This window comes from Erinaceus europaeus, chromosome 20 (genome assembly GCF_950295315.1).
Source record: "Erinaceus europaeus chromosome 20, mEriEur2.1, whole genome shotgun sequence".
NCBI classification, from domain to species: domain Eukaryota; kingdom Metazoa; phylum Chordata; class Mammalia; order Eulipotyphla; family Erinaceidae; genus Erinaceus; species Erinaceus europaeus.
The window spans coordinates 57,971,349-57,989,404 of NC_080181.1; the positions used below are offsets into that span (position 1 = coordinate 57,971,349).

The 18,056-nt window shown below is 63.3% G+C and overlaps 2 protein-coding genes and 1 long non-coding RNA gene across 6 annotated transcripts in view; 2 read left to right on the plus strand and 1 right to left on the minus strand.

Annotated features, from left to right (window-relative positions):
• Nucleotides 1–156, plus strand: part of STARD5 (StAR related lipid transfer domain containing 5) — a 130,923-nt gene extending 130,767 nt beyond the window's left edge. Inside the window, exon 8 of the transcript XR_009546644.1 lies at nt 147–156. The gene's annotated coding sequence lies outside the window, so the exon portion shown is untranslated. The remainder of the gene's footprint in view (nt 1–146) is intronic.
• A 327-nt stretch (nt 157–483) lies between these two features.
• Nucleotides 484–10,658, minus strand: LOC132534941 (uncharacterized). 2 transcript variants are annotated; one of them, XR_009546700.1, is made up of 3 exons: nt 10,367–10,658; nt 9,716–9,841; nt 484–629 (listed from the first exon to the last, which is right to left on the minus strand). It is a non-coding gene; the product is annotated as an uncharacterized LOC132534941 (long non-coding RNA). The 2 variants fall into 2 exon arrangements; XR_009546701.1 differs by having other exon boundaries at nt 10,232–10,658.
• A 654-nt stretch (nt 10,659–11,312) lies between these two features.
• Nucleotides 11,313–17,380, plus strand: SKIC8 (SKI8 subunit of superkiller complex). 3 transcript variants are annotated; one of them, XM_060179552.1, is made up of 11 exons: nt 11,313–11,397; nt 11,515–11,559; nt 12,253–12,280; nt 14,064–14,169; nt 14,287–14,459; nt 14,570–14,718; nt 14,874–14,967; nt 15,784–15,877; nt 16,582–16,674; nt 16,961–17,039; nt 17,133–17,380. In XM_060179552.1, exons 2-11 carry the CDS (start codon nt 11,548–11,550, stop codon nt 17,220–17,222), a joined length of 918 nt encoding a protein of 305 aa, XP_060035535.1. In that variant the 5' UTR covers nt 11,313–11,397; nt 11,515–11,547; the 3' UTR covers nt 17,223–17,380. The 3 variants fall into 3 exon arrangements, with proteins under 3 accessions (XP_060035535.1, XP_060035538.1, XP_060035536.1); XM_060179553.1 differs by having other exon boundaries at nt 11,342–11,401; XM_060179555.1 differs by lacking the exon at nt 17,133–17,380 and having other exon boundaries at nt 16,582–16,678; nt 16,857–16,990.
• The last annotated feature ends 676 nt before the right edge of the window (nt 17,381–18,056 follow it).

The window sequence follows — 18,056 nt, forward strand, 5'->3', positions numbered from 1 at the left end:
CTGCGGGCCCGCCCCCAGCCCCGTGCACAGAGACCCCTCCCGCTTCTTCCCCGCCCCATCCACCCGTGCGCACGCCGCCCCATGCAATCCCCGCGCAGCTCCCAGGCCTGGTGCAACCCCCCCCCGCACCTCTCCCCCAGCTCCCCTACCTCGTGCACCCCCCGTTCCCCCCAGCTCCCCTGCCCCGTGAACCCCCTGCCTTCTCCCTCCAGCTCCCCTGCCCCGTGCATCCCCTCTCCCCCAGCTCTCCTGCCCCGTGCACCCCTGCCCTCTCCCCCCAGCTCATCTGCCAAGTGCACCCCCCACCCCTCTTCCCCAGCTCTCCTGCCCCGTGCACCCCTGCCCTCTCCCTCCAGCTCCCCTGCCCCGTGCACCCCCTCCCCCAGCTTTCCTGCCCCGTGCACCCCCTCTCTCCCAGCTCTCCTGCCCTGTGCACCCCTGCCCTCTCCCTCCAGCTCCCCTGCCCCGTGCACCCCCTTCACCGTGTGTCTCCTCTGCGCCCCCTCCAGCATTCCAGTTTCTCTAGCTGTGCTGGGGAGAAGTGGGCCTGGGGGTGAGGACCTTGTCTTTTGAAGTGGGCTGTGAAGAAGGTTCCTTGGCAAGGCTGAGTCCAGGGGGTACTTCTGCAGCTGGGAAGCAGGTGGGGATGGTGACCCCATTCTCTGCTTCTATGTAAACAAGGCGGCTTATGGGGCATGGGCCCTGCACCCCTACCAGGCACGCCCAGCCCCTGTGGGCCCCCAGCCCTGAAGACCCCTGTAGGTTGGCGTGACCAGAGCAGGTGTGCCAGAGGCTGAGGGCCCAGGACAGCAGGCCAGGCAGAGAGCCCACTCCCATCTGGGAAGACAGCACAGTGGTTTGCAAAAAGCTTTCCTTTCCTACCTTAGGCTCTGGGGTCCCAGGTTCAATTCCCAGCACCATCAGCTGAGCAGTGCTCTGGTGTGTATGTGTGTATATGTGTCTTTTCTCTTTCTCTCTAATATTTTTATTATCTTTATTTATTAGGTAGAGACAGCCAGAAATTGAGAGGAAGGGGGAGATAGGGAGACAGACACCTGCAGCTCTGCTTCACCACTTGTGAAGCTTCCCCCTACAGGTGGGGACTGGGGGCTTGAACCTGGGTCCTTATGCACTGTAACATGTGCACTCAACCAGGTGCACCACCACCTGGCCCCCTGTCTTCTCTCTGTATCTCTCTTATTAAAAATAAGTAAGGGAGTTGGGCAGTAGCACAGCAGGTTAAGTGCATGTGGCACAAAGTGCAAGGACCAGGGAGTCGGGCTGTAGCACAGCGGGTTAAGCGCAGGTGGCGCAAAGCTCAAGGACCGGTCTAAGGATCCCGGTTCGAGCCCCCGGCTCCCCACCTGCAGGGGAGTCGCTTCACAGGTTGTGAAGCAGGTCTGCAGGTGTCTGTCTTTCTCTCCCCCTCTCTGTCTTCCCCTCCTCTCTCCACTTCTCTCTGTCCTATCCAACAACAATGACATCAATAAAACAACAATAACTACAACAACAATGAAAAAACAAACAAGGGCAAGAAAAGGAAAAATAAATATAAAAAAATAAAGTAAAATAAGTTAAATATAAAATAAATAAATAAATAGGGGAAAAAAACAAGACGGGAGGAGGCTGGGTGGTAGCACACCTGGTTAAGTGCAGGTTACCATATGTAAGGACCCAGGTTCAAGGCCCACTTCCCACCTGCAGGGAGAAGCAAGTACTGCAGCTGTCTCTCTGCCTCTCTAGCTCCCCTTTCCCTCTCAGTTCCTCTGTCCCTGCTTGGTCCCCTCTGTCCAGAGCCTCAGTGTGCCCAGACTCTCCCCCCACAGAGCCCAGCCAAATGGATGTTGGGGGGCGGGGGTCAGATGAATAAAATAAAGATCTGACTGACTGACTAAAACACGGGGTGGGGGGGAGGCAGGGGAGCCAAGTGGACCTAGGACTTGGGTCAAGCTGAAGTGCTGGACACCAGCTAGCAGGCTCACCATCAGAGCACAGGACTTGCAGGGCTGGGAAGACAGAGAGGGGGAGAGAAAGACAGACACCTGCAGACCTGCTTCACCGCCTGGGAAGCGACTCCCCTGCAGGTGGGGAGCCGGGGGCTCGAACCTATGCCGGTCCTTGCGCTTTGCGCCATGTGCACTCAACCCACCGTGCTACCCACCCAACTCCCTCTTTCTTTCTTTCTTTCTTTCTTTCTTTCTTTCTTTCTTTTTTTTTTTTTTTTTTGCCTCCAGGATCATTACTAAGGCTCAGTGCCGCACTACGAATCCACTGCTCCTGACGGCCATTTTTTTTCCATTTTGTTGGGCAGGACGGAGAGAAATTGAGAGAGGAAGGGAGGGAGAGGAGAGAGACAGACACCTTCAGACCTGCTTCACCACCTGTGAAACATCCACCCTGCAAGTGGGAAGTGGGAGCTCAAACCCGGATCCTTGTGTGGGTCCTTGAGTTTAGCCGGGTGCCACCCCGGTCCCCGGGAGAGTGTGTTTTTTCAGTGACGGCATATGTACTCTGTGGACTTCCAGAGGGCCTGGGTCGGCCACGCCACATCTGCCAGGTACCACAGAGGACAGGGCCTCCAGCCCACCTGGTCCCTCCCATGAGGGCTGGAGGTACCAGGGAGGGTTGTCCAAGGAGAACATCCCTGTCCAGCTGGATGTTAGGGGATCCCTACAGCTGCCTGTGAGGAGGCTGGGCAGAGGCATCATGTAGCCCAGGCTGCAGGGCTGGGCTCTGCTGGGGCTGCAGGGGACCTGGGCAGACCCACTGGACTGCGGGGTCATCCCCCCACCTTCATGCTGAGTGTGGGGAGACCTGGCCAGCTGGCAGCTGAGACCAAGGCCGCTGACGTCCCTCTGGACCTGGCCAGGGTCCCAGCAGGGAGCTCCCAGCAGCCCTTGGGCTGTGTGCTGCCCCCTCGTGTGTGCATGCAAGATCTCTGTGTTAGGCTGAGTCAGGGGGCCTGCACCCTGAGGTCTGGACAGAGGTTCAGGAATACAAGAGCCAGGAGGTGGCAGGTGGCCTGGAGTGGGTATAGAGCTGGACTTGCAAGCATGAGGTCGTGAGTTCCAGCCCCATCAGTGCTTGTGCCAGAGTGGCAATGAGGCGGCTCTCTCTCTCTCCTCTGTCTCTCTCTCTCACACAAAGTAGGTGTAAAACCACTGTGTCTGAGACTCTGAGGCCCCAGGGGAAACAGCCTCCAGGAGCAGTGGATCCATAGTGCAGGCACCGAGCCCAGCAGTAACCCTGGCAACAAGCTCCAGCAATGATGCTGGAGGCAAAACAACAACAACAACAATAATAATAAAGTGCAAGGACCGGCATAAGGATCCTGGGAGCCCCCAGCTCCCCACCTGCAGGGGAGTCGCTTCACAGGCGGTGAAGCAGGTCTGCAGGTGTCTGTCTTTCTCTCCCCTCTCTGTCTTCCCCTCCTCTCTCCATTTCTCTCTGTCCTATCCAACAACAATGACATCAGTAACAATAATAACTACAACAACAATAAGAAAACAAGAAGGGCAACAAAAGGGAATAAATAAATAATAATAATAATAATAATGCCTCTAATGGGGGGAAGGGACATAGAACTCTGGTGGTGGGAACTGTGTGGAACTGTCTCCATTACCGTACAGTCTTGTCAGTCATTGTTAAATCCCTAATAGATAACAAATTGTATGTACATATACACGGACCCGGAATTGGCTGCTGCCTGTCTCCAGGGGAACTCCAGGCAGGTGAGGCTGGGTGCGGGGTGGGGGGGGACCTGCTGCTCCCCAGAGGACGGGCAGTGTGGGAAGGCAGCTGGCTTTGGGGGCGTTGGAAGCCCCAGAGGGGCATCAGTTTGGCTGGGCTCTGCAGGGGGTAGGGTCTGTGGGCAGACTGAGGCTCTGGACAGAGGGGACTGCTCAGGGGCAGAGCTGGTGGCCACGCTCGGGGGGCAGGTGGGGGCAGTGAGGAGCCCCTCATCCACCTTGGGTCTGAGGCCTTTCTGCCTTGGGGGCACAGCTCCTGGAGCCTCCTCTGCTGAGTTAGGCGGCTCAGGCTGGGCCCTGTCCCCAAGCCCCTTTGTTCTGGTGCAGAGGCAGCTGGCTCCCAGGGCAGCGGTGACATGCCCCCCCCCACTCTCCACCAAGCTCCCCTTCTCCTGGGGCCTGGCCAGGGCTGGGGCACAGCCCCCCCTTGTGCCCCCCCCCCCCCCGCAGGCAGCGTGCCTGCTGGAAGAATGGGGTCAGAGTTCAGTCCCTGAAAGGGGGCTCTAACCTGAGGGCCCCAGTGGGGGTCTTGGGGAAAGCTCTCTGCAGGGGGCTGGCCCCCGCTAGGCCCGAGAATCTGGGCATCAGCACAACAGGACAAAGAGGAGTGGGGGAGACCACTGGGGGTCATCTGGGTTAATGGGGTGGAAGGAGCCGGAATGGAGCAGGAGGTCCCGTTGGCTGAGGAGCTGGGGTCACACTCCAGCGGAAGCAGCGAGCCAGAGTGAGCGTCTGTCTGTCCTGCCCCCTGCCCTTCGTGAGGAGCCCCGGATGAGGACCTGAAGCAGGGGTCTGGGCGGTGGCGCACCTGGTTGAGCGCACTTGTTACAGTGTGCAAGGACCAGATTCAAGCCCCTGATCCCCACCTTCAGGAGTGGTGAAGCAGGGCAGCAAGCATCTGTCTTTTCCCCTTTCCCCCCCCCCAATTTCTTTCTGTCTCTATGCAATAACTAAATAAAATTAAATTGAAAAGATTAAAGGTAAACAAGTAAAGGACCTGAAGCCGGGGAGGCAACTTTGGCTGGGAGCAGGCCAGCACCTGCACACTCTCTCTCATGGGGAGGTCAGCAGCCCCAGCCTTAGGGCTCGTGCCGAGGGGCTGGGGCACAATGTTCCCCAAAGGGCAGGGAGGGCCGGGAGCAGCCTGTGCCCATGTGCCCAGAACCCCGCGGCCTTGCTAGCTGCCCTCTCACGTGGTCCTGGGACCTGCCACCACGCCGCCACCAAGCCTGCTGAGGGGGGGTGTCCTCCGGGCTCAGTGCCTCTTTTTCAGTGTCCCCCTCACTCCGGCCCCCTGCCCGAAGCCCCCTCCTCTCCTGCAGGGACAGTGGAAGGCCCAACTGGGTCACCAGGGCCCCACCCGCGGGGTCACTGAGTCCCACGCTGACCCTGAGGCTCAGAGAGGCCGCGGCACTGGCCCAGCACACACAGCCACAAAGAAGCCACCAGATGCATTGTGCGAGCCTCCTGCAGGGCGGGTGGAGGCCTGTGCCCCGGTGTCCACCTGCTCCTGCCCGCGCCAGGTCACCAAATGCTGCCTGGCCACAAAGGGGCCGCGATCGATCAGCCCTCTGGGGGCTGCCGGCTCCGCAGATGGGGCTGCCACCCGCAGGACAAAGCCCGGCCCGAGGCCGTGCTCCAGGATGGACAGACGGACGGGGTGCGGGCGGGGCACAGCTGTGGCTCCCTTCTGCTCCCGATCAATGCGGCAGCTGCCCGCGAGACCCCACCTGAGCCCCACCCCCGCCCTCCATGGTAAAGGGGCTGACTGCACCGGAGCCCCCAAAAGTCAGCCAGGGCCGCCCACCACGCACCTCCTCCCCTGGGGTACCAGCCCAGTCTCTGTCCCTGCTCCAGCTGAGGTGGCTGGGGGCCCCTCCTGCCATGCCCCCCACTGCTCCAAACCTGAACTGTTGTAGGGGGCGGGGGTTGGCGCACACACCCATCTCCCTTCGACAGAAGCTAGGGGGACGCTTCTGCTGGCCCACAGGCCGCTAGTGGGGACGTCCCGCCTCCCAGGCAGCCCGGAAGGTGCAGGGGTGCAAGGGTGCAAGGGTGCAGGGGTGCTGCGGGGGAGCAGGGTGCAGAGTGCAGGGAAGCAGGGTATGGGAAGCAAAGGCAAGGTGCAGGGGTGCAGAGAAGCAGGCTGCAGGGATACGGGGGGCAGCGTGTGGGGGTGTAGGGGAGCAGGGGAGCCAGCCGTGTCCACTGAGGCCAGCAGCAGGCTGTTGGTGACCCCCGATGCCGACACCCCAAGTCTGCTCTAACCAGCTGAGCCAGGAGGGGTGCAGGCCGTGACGGGGCACGCTGAGCACTGGTCAGCTGGGTCTTGCCCTGCAGACGGCCTGGCTGCCGGGCCAAGCAGAGCCTGGGAGCCCCCACAGCCACCCCACAGGCTGTGTGTGTGAGCGTGCGCGGGAGCAGCTGCCAGGTGCGGGCTGAGTGTGCAGGCGAGCGCCCCTGCGCGTGCTCACAGACAGGCCTCATCCATCTCCCTCAACAGACAAAGGGCCGGCAGGTGCAGATGGCCCGCCCGTCACCGTTCCACCGGCGGCCGAGATAATGGCCATCCAACGAGTCCCTGGGGCTGGCGCCGGTGGGGGGGGGGGGGCAGGCGATGCCGCGTGCAAACACAGAACAGTGACAAAGTGATCTTCCAGGGGAGGGGGAGACCGCGGGGTCCCATCACTCATGCCTGATGCTCATTGTGCTGCAGACACACGGAGCAGGGGGTGGGGACAAGCCTTATCCTTTCAGGCTGCTGCAGGGAGGCAGGCTTCGGGGCCAGGCTGGGGTGCTCCCTGCTGAGCGGGGCTGATGATGGGTGTTCCTGGGCCGCCCTGGGGCCCCCACCCACTTGTTAATTCAGTCCTCTTGTTAATACCCACCCACCCCCAGATGTGCTGTCTCTCGCAGACAAGAACTGAGGCTCACGTGACCCACGTCATTCCCTGACACCTGAGTGGGCGTCGTGGCTGTGAGACAATGGGGGGGGGGGGGTCCAGGGTCAGACTCTGGGCAGGTAGTCAGGGTGTGGGGGCTGTTGTGCAGGGCTGGGGTCGGGGCTTGTCCCCAGGGCCCCGAGGATGCGGACATGGGCTTGATCCCCTTGATCCTGACTATCCTCGGACGGTTGGCTTGCACCTGTGTCCCGACTGACTGCGGTGGCCAGGTGCCCTGGGTCTCGCACCCCACCCTACCGCACGCCACCCCACCCCCTCTCAAACTGTGAGGGGCCCTCGGTGTGCCGTTCCCAGGGCGCAGCCTCTGCCCCTCTGGGGACCAGTACCTGGAGCCGCCCTGCGGGACTGTGCCCTGCGAACACCGCCGAGACCACTGGGGCCACGGCCATGAGGAAACCGGGGCAGGGCCAGCCTTCCCCACCCAGCCCATGTCTGCGGGACCCTGGGAGCTGAGGACAGGCAGCGTGCACCACCTTGTGGCCCGAAGTGGTGATGCCAGGCGACAGGATCCAACAGGCCCAGGTTCCTCAACGGCCATGGAGGGGCAGCCCACAACCTTAAGGAGCAGGCCGGGGACCCTGGAGCAGCCCCTGGACCGTGGAGGAGCAGCCCCTGGACCATGGAGGAGCAGCCCCTGGACCCTGGAGGAGCAGCCCCTGGACCCCGGAGGAGCAGCCCCTGGACCCCGGAGGAGCAGCCCCAGGAACCTGGAGCAGCCCCTGGACCCTAGAGGAGCAGCCCCTGGACCCTGGAGGAGCAGCCTCTAGACCCTGGAGGAGCAGCCCCTAGACCCTGGAGGAGCAGCCCCTGGACCCTGGAGGAGCAGTCCCAGGATGCCGGAGGAGCAGCCCCTGGACCCCGGAGGAGCAGTCCCAGGACCCCGGAGGAGCAGCCCCTGGACCTGGAGGAGAAGCCCCTGGACCCTGGAGGAGCAGCCCCTGGACCCTGGAGCAGTCCCTGGACCCTGGAGGAGCAGCCCCTGGACGCTGGAGGAGCAGCCCCTGGACCCTGGAGGAGCAGCCCCTGGACCCCGGAGGAGCAGCCCCTGGACCCTGGAGGAGCAGCCCCAGGAACCTGGAGCAGCCCCTGGACCCTAGAGGAGCAGCCCCTGGACCCTGGAGGAGCAGCCTCTAGACCCTGGAGGAGCAGCCCCTGGACCCTGGAGGAGCAGCCCCTGGACCCTGGAGGAGCAGCCCCTAGACCCTGGAGGAGCAGCCCCTGGACCCTGGAGGAGCAGCCCCTGGACCCCGGAGGAGCAGCCCCAGGAACCTGGAGCAGCCCCTGGACCCTAGAGGAGCAGCCCCTGGACCCTGGAGGAGCAGCCTCTAGACCCTGGAGGAGCAGCCCCTGGACCCTGGAGGAGCAGTCCCAGGATGCCGGAGGAGCAGCCCCTGGACCCTGGAGGAGCAGTCCCAGGACCCCGGAGGAGCAGCCCCTGGACCTGGAGGAGAAGCCCCTGGACCCTGGAGCAGCCCCTGGACCCTGGAGGAGCAGCCCCTGGACCCTGGAGGAGCAGCCCCTGGACCCTGGAGGAGCAGCCCCTGGACCTGGAGGAGCAGCCCCTGGACCCTGGAGGAGCAGCCCCTGGACCCTGGAGGAGCAGCCCCTGGACCCTGGAGCAGCCCCTGGACCCTGGAGGAGCAGCCCCTGGACCTGGAGGAGCAGCCCCTGGACCCTGGAGGAGCAGCCCCTGGACCCTGGAGGAGCAACCCCTGGACCAGCAGCTGGCTGCGCCCTGACACCCCTCTGACCCTGCGTAGGACCACACTGGACAGGAAGGAGCAATCTTCCCTGTGCCTGGGTCCCCTTCTGCATGCCAAGGGCGAGACTCCCACAAGCGGGGTCCTGAGACTCCCGCTGACGCCCCTGCCCCAAGCCGCTGGGTGTAGCCAGCATGTTCACAATCAGGAGGAGGGTGCAGCAGGGTGTGACCAGGGGCACGAAGGCACAGCAGGGCTCGGCTAGGACACGGAGACTCTCACCTCAGCTCTGAAATCACTCTGAATCTCTACTTTCACATGAGCCCATGTGCGCACACTGCCCGTTGTGCCCGCACAGCCCCATGTACCCACACAGCCCCATGTACCCACACAGCCCCATGTACCCACACAGCCCCGTGTGCCGTCACAGCCCCGTGTGCCCACACAGCCCCGTGTACCCACACAGCCCCGTGTGCCCACACAGTCCCGTGTGCCCTCAGAGCCCCGTGTGCCCTCACAGCCCCGTGTGCCCGCACAGCCCCGTGTGCCCTCAGAGCCCCGTGTGCCCGCACAGCCCCGTGTGCCCTCACAGCCCCGTGTGCCCACACAGCCCCGTGTACCCACACAGCCCCGTGTGCCCTCACAGCCCCGTGTGCCCACACAGCCCCGTGTGCCCACACAGCCCCGTGTGCCCACACAGTCCCGTGTGCCCTCAGAGCCCCGTGTGCCCGCACAGCCCCGTGTGCCCTCACAGCCCCGTGTGCCCTCACAGCCCCGTGTGCCCGCACAGCCCCGTGTGCCCACACAGCCCCGTGTGCCCTCACAGCCCCGTGTGCCCGCACAGCCCCGTGTGCCCGCACAGTCCCGTGTGCCCTCACAACCCCGTGTGCCCACACAGCCCCGTGTACCCACACAGCCCCGTGTGCCCACACAGTCCCGTGTGCCCTCAGACCCCCGTGTGCCCTCACAGCCCCGTGTGCCCGCACAGCCCCGTGTGCCCTCAGAGCCCCGTGTGCCCGCACAGCCCCGTGTGCCCTCACAGCCCCGTGTGCCCTCACAGCCCATATGTGCCCATCTCAGACTGTGGGCTCACTGCCCTGCAGGCCAAGCTCATGAGGGTTGGGGTCCTGCACCCCAGAGCCAGCCGCCAGAGACCACCCACGGGAGTCCCTATGACCTTTACTGGGAGTGACAGCCCCGGCCGCCCGGGACCAGCTCCCTGACCCCCAGGTGATGAGCCGGCCGCCCTTGTGCACACAGGTCACTGCAGCTGGAGAGCGCCGTGCAGGGCCGTGCAGCTCACCTGGGAGGGCACCCGCTTGGCCACGCTCTCAGCCCAGGCTCCAGCAGCTGCTCTGCGGGAGGCAAGGTCCGCGGCCGTGTCTCTCTCTTCCTGTCTCTGAGAAAGTCATCCCAGAGTCGTGAAGCCCTGGCAATGACCAAAAAGTAAAAAGAAAAGGGGGAAAGGGGGAAGACAACATAAAGCTTCAGCAAAGACTCATGCCTGAGGCTCCAGAGTCCTAGGTTCAATCCCCTGCACCACCACCATCCAGAGCTGAGCAGTGCTCTGCCGAAATCAATAAATAGGTTGTTGTTGTTTTTTTTATTACCAGAGCACTGCTCAGCTCTGGCTTATGGCGGTGTGGGGGATTGAACCTGGGACTTGAGAGCCTCAGGCATGAGAGTCTCTTTGCATAACCATTATGCTATACCCCCCACCCAATAAATAAAGTTTTAAAAGGGGCCAGGCAGTGGCACACTTCGTTAAGTGCTCACATTACAGTGTGTGAGGATCTGGGTTCAAGTCCCTGGTCCTCACCTGCAGGGGGGAAGCTTCACGAGTGGAGAAGCAGGGCTGCAGGGGTCTCTTTCTCCCTCTCCCTCTCAATTTCTCTCTATCCAATAAAAATTTTTTTTTAAGTTTTAAAAACCGGGGGGCTGGGTGGTGGCACACCTGATTGAGTGCACACGTTACAGTGCACAAGGGCCGGGGTTCGAGCCCCCGGTGAAGCAGGGCTGCAGGTGTCTCTTTGTCTCTCTCCCTCTCTGTCTCCTCCTCCTCTCAATTTCTGGTTGTCTCTACCCAATAAACAAATACAGATAATTTTTTAAAAATCTTTTTAAGTTTAAAAAAAAAAAGAAAATGCTTTGTAAACAACAGCGCCCTGGGGCGGACCGAGAGGACACCGGCTGGGCTGCCGAGGCTCCCCGAACCCCAGCCGAGAGGCGGAAGCCTGGGTGGGCGGGGCTTAAGGGAAGGCGGGACTCGCGGGTGGGCGGGACTCCTATGGGCGGGGCTCGAGGGGGGACTGGCGAGTGGGCGGGACTCGCTGGTGGGCGGGACTTACGGGGAAGCGGGACTCGCGGGTGGGCGGGACTCGCGGGTGGGCGGGACTCCTATGGGCGGGGCTCGGGGGGGGACTGGCGAGTGGGCGGGACTCGCGGGTGGGCGGGGCTTAAGGGAAGGCGGGACTCGCGGGTGGGCGGGACTCCTATGGGCGGGGCTCGAGGGGGGACTGGCGAGTGGGCGGGACTCGCTGGTGGGCGGGACTTACGGGGAAGCGGGACTCGCGGGTGGGCGGGACTCGCGGGTGGGCGGGACTCCTATGGGCGGGGCTCGGGGGGGGGGGACTGGCGAGTGGGCGGGACTCGCGGGTGGGCGGGACTTACGGGGAGGCGGGACTCGAGGGTGGGCGGGACCCGCGGGTGGGCGGGACTCACCGGTGGGCGGGACTCCTGTGGGCGGGGCTCGAGGGGCGAGTGGGCGGGACTCACGGGTCCGGGGCACTAAGGTTGGGCGGGACTCACGCCCTCCTCGCCCCGCCCACACCATGAGCGCGGCGACCGGAAGAGGGCGCGCGGCCCGGGCAGTTCCCGCGGCCCCGCCCCTCGTGAGCTCACGGCCGCACGCCGCGGTCGCGTCGATTGCGTCAGCGCTGCGACCGGAAGAGCGACGGCGAGTGTCTGCGCGGCGGTCGGGCGGCGGTGCGTCTGTCTGCAGGGTGGCGGTGGCGGGTCCGCCGGCCGCTGAGTCGGCTGGGGGCCGGGCGGGGGTGTCGGGGTCCCTGGGCGCCTCGCTGAGGCCCGGCCTTGCCTCCCCAGCTTCCGGATCCCGGGCTTGCTGCGGCCGCGGACATGGCCAACCAGGTGAGCGGCGGGTCCACGGGAGGCAGAGCCCGCGCGAGAGCAGAAGCCGGTGTCTGTGGGGCCGGGCAGGCTGTGCCCGCCGGGGTGGAGGGGCGGCCGGTGTGGAGGGATGGAGGGGCGGCCGGGATGGAGGGATGGAGGGGCGGCCGGGATGGAGGGATGGAGGGGCGGCCGGGATGGAGGGATGGAGGGGCGGCCGGGATGGAGGGATGGAGGGGCGGCCGGGATGGAGGGATGGAGGGGCGGCCGGGATGGAGGGATGGAGGGGCGGCCGGGATGGAGGGATGGAGGGGCGGCCGGGATGGAGGGATGGAGGGGTGGCCGGGATGGAGGGGCGGCCGGGATGGAGGGGCGGCCGGGATGGAGGGATGGAGGGGCGGCCGGGATGGAGGGATGGAGGGGCGGCCGGGATGGAGGGATGGAGGGGCGGCCGGGGATGGAGGGGCGGCCGGGATGGAGGGATGGAGGGGTGGCCGGGATGGAGGGGTGGCCGGGATGGAGGGGCGGCCGGGATGGAGGGATGGAGGGGCAGCCGGGATGGAGGGGTGGCCGGGGCAGGCTATGTCCACCCGGGGTGGCACCCGAGGGCCGGGCCCCAGCCTCCTGGGGTGACCTGAGAGCCGGCGGCGGGCTCCGCGGGGTGGGGGCAGCCCGCATCCAGCCTGCGTGTGACCCGCTCCTGCTCTCTTCCAGTACAGCATCCTCTTCAAGCAGGAGCAAGGTAAGCAGCCTGCCCTCCCTCTGCATCGCCGGCCGCCTACACCTGCCGGCTCTCGCCCAGCGGACACAGGGGTGGCGCGCGCACCCACACACCGGGGACGCTGGCGTAGGCCGAGGACGCGGCGGAGCTTCCCTGCCAGAGCGTGAAGCAGGCGGCGCTTGTTCCTAGGAGCTGTCGGCTCCTGCTCCCGCTCCGGCCTGGGTAAGGACGTGCCGCGTCCGGCCCTGGAGTGGCCCGGCGTCCCCGTGTCCTCCATGGCAGGTCGGAGTCCAGTAGGTGACGTCGGCCCCCGCTGGAGACGGAGCCTGGGCGAGGGCTCTCCCTGCGAGTCCCTTCCTCCGTCACGGCCTCCCGAGTTAGCTGCGCCTCGGGAGTTGGTGGGGTGCCTTCCACGCTAAGCCGGCGGTGTTGGGGAAGCCAGGAGTCTCCTCCCGTGTAGCGGGCATGGCGACTCGGCCACTCCTGAGAGGCAGGGGATGCCACCCCGGCAGCCCACAGCCGCTGTTGTTCACACCTTCCCGTCGTGTCCCAGAGAAGGCTGGGCGCTTGTCGCGTGTCTGGACCTGCTCTGTGCGGTCTGTGGACAGTGGGCCTGAGTCCCGGCTCTGCCCCTCCTCAGCCACGGTCTTTGAGCTGCCAGGTCCTCCCATCCCCGTCTGAGTGAGCGTGACGGGCGTGGTGCCTGCTTCCGAGGGTGGCGGCCATCGCGCTGGTGCTTATAAACAACTGTTTAGTGGTAATTTCCATTTATTACTAGAGACAGAAATTTAACGGAGAGGGGAGAGAGAGAAAGACACCTGCAGGCTGCTTCACCACTGGTGAAGTTTCTCCCTCAGGTGGGGACCAGGGGCTTGAAGCCGGGCCCTTGAGCGCTGTAGTGTCCACCCTCACCCAGGTGCACCGCTGCCTGGCCCCAGCATATTTATTGGATAGAAACAGGTAGAAATTGAGAGGGAGGGAGAGTTACGGAGAGAGACACCCCTGCAACGGCCTTGCTTCACGAATTATGAAGCTTTCTCCCTCAGGTGGGGACCAGGGGCTTGAAGCCGGGCCCTTGAGCGCTGTAGTGTCCACCCTCACCCAGGTGCACCACTGCCTGACCCCCAGCATATTTATTGGATAGAGACCGCTGGAGATTGAGAGGGAGGGAGAGTTAGAGAAGGAGAGAGAGAGAGCCACCTGCAGCAGCCTCGCGTCACGAATTATGAAGCTTTCCTCCTGCAGGTGGGACGGGGCCCTTGAACCTGGGTCCTTGAGCATGGTAGTGTGCGCGCCCAACCAAGCGCGCTACCACCTGGCCCCGTTTAGCGACTTGGAACGTACCACAGGGTCACGGTGACAGCTGCCTGAGTGACGGGACATTGTGGCAGGGGCAGTTCACGGCTGCAGGCTCTGTAAACTGTGGCTTTTCAGCCTGTAGTGCGGACAGGTGAGCTGCCTGCTGCCTTTCAAAGGTCTGGAGAGATAGCCGGCCGTTCCCTGCATAGGTGTCTCTCCGTTTCACTTGCTGACGGGGTCATGGCCAGCTGCATGCTGAGTGGTGGAGAGAGAAGATGCCGGGCTGGCCTGGAGAGCCCTGACCTGGGCCGCATGGCCGCTGCAGCACCTCCAGGGTTCCGTGCCCCACGGTCCCGAGCTGAGTGGTGGAGGCCGCTCCCGGCACGACCGCAGAGCCAGGGCTGCTCTCTGAGAACTGCCGGCTGGTGGTTGAGCCGCATCTCATCCTTTTCGCTTTAGAAGCTGTGTGAGGTCTCTGAGCTCACCGCTGTGTGTTCGATCCTAGCGCACGATGACGCCATTTGGTCGGTCGCGTGGGGGACCAACAAGAAAGAGAACTCCGAGACTGTGGTCACAGGGTCCCTGGACGACCTGGTGAAGGTCTGGAAGTGGTGAGTGCCACTCCGCCGCCAAGGTGCGGGCCGGGCGGTCGGCGTTCTCCAGACACTGACGCCGCTGTCGGCAGCGTGTCGGGTGGGAAGAAGCCTATGCGTCTGTCCCTGCTGCAGGCGTGATGAGAGACTGGACCTGCAGTGGAGCCTGGAGGGCCACCAGCTGGGCGTGGTGTCCGTGGACATCAGCCACACCCTCCCCATTGCCGCGTCCAGCTCCCTGGACGCCCACATCCGCCTCTGGGACCTGGAGAACGGCAAGCAGATCAAGTCGATGGACGCGGGGCCAGGTGAGAGTTCCGGCTGCGGCTAGCTCGTGACACAGACGTTTTGGTTTAAGTCGAACTTTTTAAATTTAGATCTCACCTTTTCTTGTCCCCCCGCCCCCCTTTCTGTTTAGTGGATGCCTGGACTTTGGCCTTTTCTCCCGATTCCCAGTTTCTGGCCACAGGGACTCACGTGGGCAAAGTGAACATTTTTGGTGTGGAGAGTGGGAAAAAGGAGTACTCTCTGGACACGAGGGGAAAGTTCATCCTTAGCATTGCCTACGTAAGGAGACACCACCCTCCACCCTCCTCCCTGCCCTGGGCTGACTGGGCAGCTGTCTCCTGCCTGCTTTGTCAGCAGCTTGGGACTTTTGTGGTGGGGGGCGGGGGGGGGGGGCCAGCACGGAGCCTCAGACTTTCTGGGCACGTTCTCCACAGAGTCCCGACGGCAAGTACTTGGCCAGTGGAGCCATAGATGGAATCATCAACATTTTTGATATTGCCACCGGGAAGCTTCTGCACACGCTGGAAGGTATATGCATCGTCGTGTCTCCTTTGAAACCAGGCTGGAGAGTCCTTTCTGTAGACGCTGAGCGGCAGCCCTCAGGTGGAGCCACAGCGTCTCTGGGGGCCGAGCACAGGCGTGTTAATTTGCCGAGCACTCGGCTCAGGTGACAGGCTTCTTTATGGTCAGTCAGCATTTTAGCCGGTGTTGCATTTCTTGTCTCCCTTGTTATTTATTTATTGGATAGAGACAGCCAAAAATTGAGAGGGAGAGGGAGAAACATCAGGTGCCCTGCTTCACCACTCGCAAAGCTTTCCCCCTGCAGGTAGGGACTGGGGGCTTGAACTTGGGTCCTCGTGCGTTGAGACATGTGTGCTCAACCAGGTGCGCCACCACCTGCCCCTTCCCCCACTCTAAACTTTGACTAGCAAAAGACAGGCTCAGAGCCCCATCCACCCCTGCCGTGGTGGGTGCTAGGCATGAGGACTGGGGGGAGGGGCCACTAGCCAGGGTTCTCCCCTAAGATCTTGAGCTCTGACGAGTGACGTCACAGCCCCAGATCGCCCTTCACTGCACAACAAAGCTGGTAGACAGAGAGCTGCTCCTGCTCAGTCGTCAGCTGGCCAGAGCAGGGGAACGCGGAGAAAAGGCCCCAGGAGATGAGCCTGGCATCCACACCTTTCTATAAATGGGACAGGATGCCTTCAGTCCCTCCCAGCTGACAGTAGGCTCTGGGTCACAGCTCAGTGACTCCTGCCACCAAAAGCGACGCGGTCTGTGGGGTCCCGTGTGAGGGGCCAGAGGATGGGGCTTGCGAGGTTGACCTGGGCCTCTGAATTCCAGGCCACGCCATGCCCATCCGCTCCCTCACCTTCTCCCCGGACTCTCAGCTCCTAGTCACTGCCTCCGACGACGGCTACATCAAGATCTATGACGTGTGAGTGACCCGGCCGGGCGCTGCTCCTGGCGGGGGGCTTGGCTGCGGGCACAATAGACACTCCCGTCCCTTGGAGGAGGTGCATAGGCAGCCCCACGGCAGGGGGCGGGCTCTTACTCTCCTGGGGCTCCTCTCTCATGTGGGGTGCCTTGAGCTGACATCCTGGGCTGCCGCTGAGTGGGTGCAGGGGAGGAGCCGCCGTGGGCACAGAGACCCTCAGTGTCCGATTCTTCTTGTTGGTTGTTACCTGGCAAGGCCCCTTTGCTGTAAGATGCCACCTGTGTGTGCTGCTTGAGTGCAGGGCTGTGCCCTCTGGGCCTGTGGCTCCCTCAGAAATGGCTCCCCTCCGACAGGCATAGCACGCGCCCTGCCCTGCGCCAGCTCCCACCGCTTTGTGCAGTCTCCCAGTTCTCTCCCGGGGCCACCAGCAGGGAAGCAGACATGGAGGCAGTGAAGGCCCCACTTTCTCAGGCCACTGTCTGCCTCAGGCCCAGCAGGACTCCTGCTGGCATGGCTGGGTCACACTTTCTCAAAAAGTGAAGGCAGGCTGGAGCCAGGCCTGTCGTGGTGGTGGCGAGGCTGCGGTGGCCCAAGGTGGCAGCAGGCAGCAATAGTTGCTCTGACGAGAGCAGCGCAGCCCCGTGAGCGGTGAGTCGCAGAGTGCCCACCTCAGTGACAGCTCCCGTGTCCGCCCCCCTCCCCAGGCAGCACGCCAATCTGGCCGGCACACTGAGTGGGCACGCGTCCTGGGTGCTGAACGTGGCCTTCTGCCCCGACGACACACACTTTGTCTCCAGGTGCGTAGACTCCCAGCAGGAAGCCGGCCTTCCAGAGTCCCCTCAATGTGCAGGCAGTGCAGCCTTTGTCTTCTGAAGGATTTTTATTTTCAAACACAGCTACCCTTCGGCTGTGTCAGAAATGGATTACTTTGAACGGCTAAGCTCTGAGTATTCCTTGTAAATCTTCACTGTGTGGCCAGGGTGTCAGCGCCCCAGCTGTAGCTGCTTGGGAATCCCTGCTGACAGGCGTGTGAGACACCGCCCGGCCACCATTCTGACACGTGTCCACATTCCCTCCGAACAGTTCGTCCGACAAGAGCGTCAAAGTTTGGGATGTGGGGACAAGGACTTGCGTCCACACCTTCTTCGACCATCAGGACCAGGTAGGCATGGTTCTCCCCTGCTTCACCCGCCTGGACCCCCAGGCCGAGTGCTCTCTGGGGCGGGCGACTTCAGCCTCTCCTGTCCGCTTACAGGTCTGGGGAGTGAAGTACAATGGGAATGGCTCTAAGATCGTGTCTGTCGGCGACGACCAGGAAATCCACGTCTATGACTGTCCGGTGTAGGGCCCGGCCTCCGGCTAGCTGCAGAAAGGCCCGGGCTGACTCCATGTCCCACCACGCTGCCAGTGGTGTTTCCCAGGGCAAGGGAGGGCCACGCGGCGGTGCCTTCCCATGTCTCGCTTTGGGCCAGGTGGCTTCTGCCTCACATAAAGTGTCCGTGGGCACCTGCCTTGCTTTGGAGCCAACTGTGTGTGCTGTGTTCTGGGGTGGGGAGTGCTCCAGGAAGGGGGCCACTCCCACCGCGTGGAGGGCGTCCCTGCCATGCCCTCCTTTAACGTCTCTGAGGGAACGCGGCACTTACGCAGCATCCGGGCTGAGCCCTGCCAGGGGCCTCATCCATCAGCAGCCTCCCTCCTTGGCCTCTGTCAGGAGAGCTGGGGGCGGCCCACGCCCTGGGGCACAGAGCCGATCAGATCCTGTGTGTCCAGAATTGCACCCAGCCTAGGGGCACGGGCCACACTCTGCTATACCCTCCCCCCCAGCCCAAGACAAGGTCACTGCCCCTCCCCACCCCAGGCAATGGGACCAGCACTGAGTGCAGCTGCTAGACTCACTAACTCAGCTGTGAGCAAAGGTGTAAGTGGAGTAGACATGAAATGGACCCAGGTCACCCCCATGGTGGCCCGGTGTCTTTCAGCAATAATTCATGAACAAGTGAGCTGGAAACTGGACACCTGGAGCCGAGGTCCTCTGGGCTTAGAGGTAGAGCTGGGCCAGGGCCATGTGTGGCAGATGGCAGCGGTAGCAGGCCCGTCCTCACCGTGAGGGTGCCAAGCTGGGGCCTGGCTGCCTGCCGTCGGCTCCCGGCCTGTGAGCCTGAGCGGCAGCAGGAGAGTA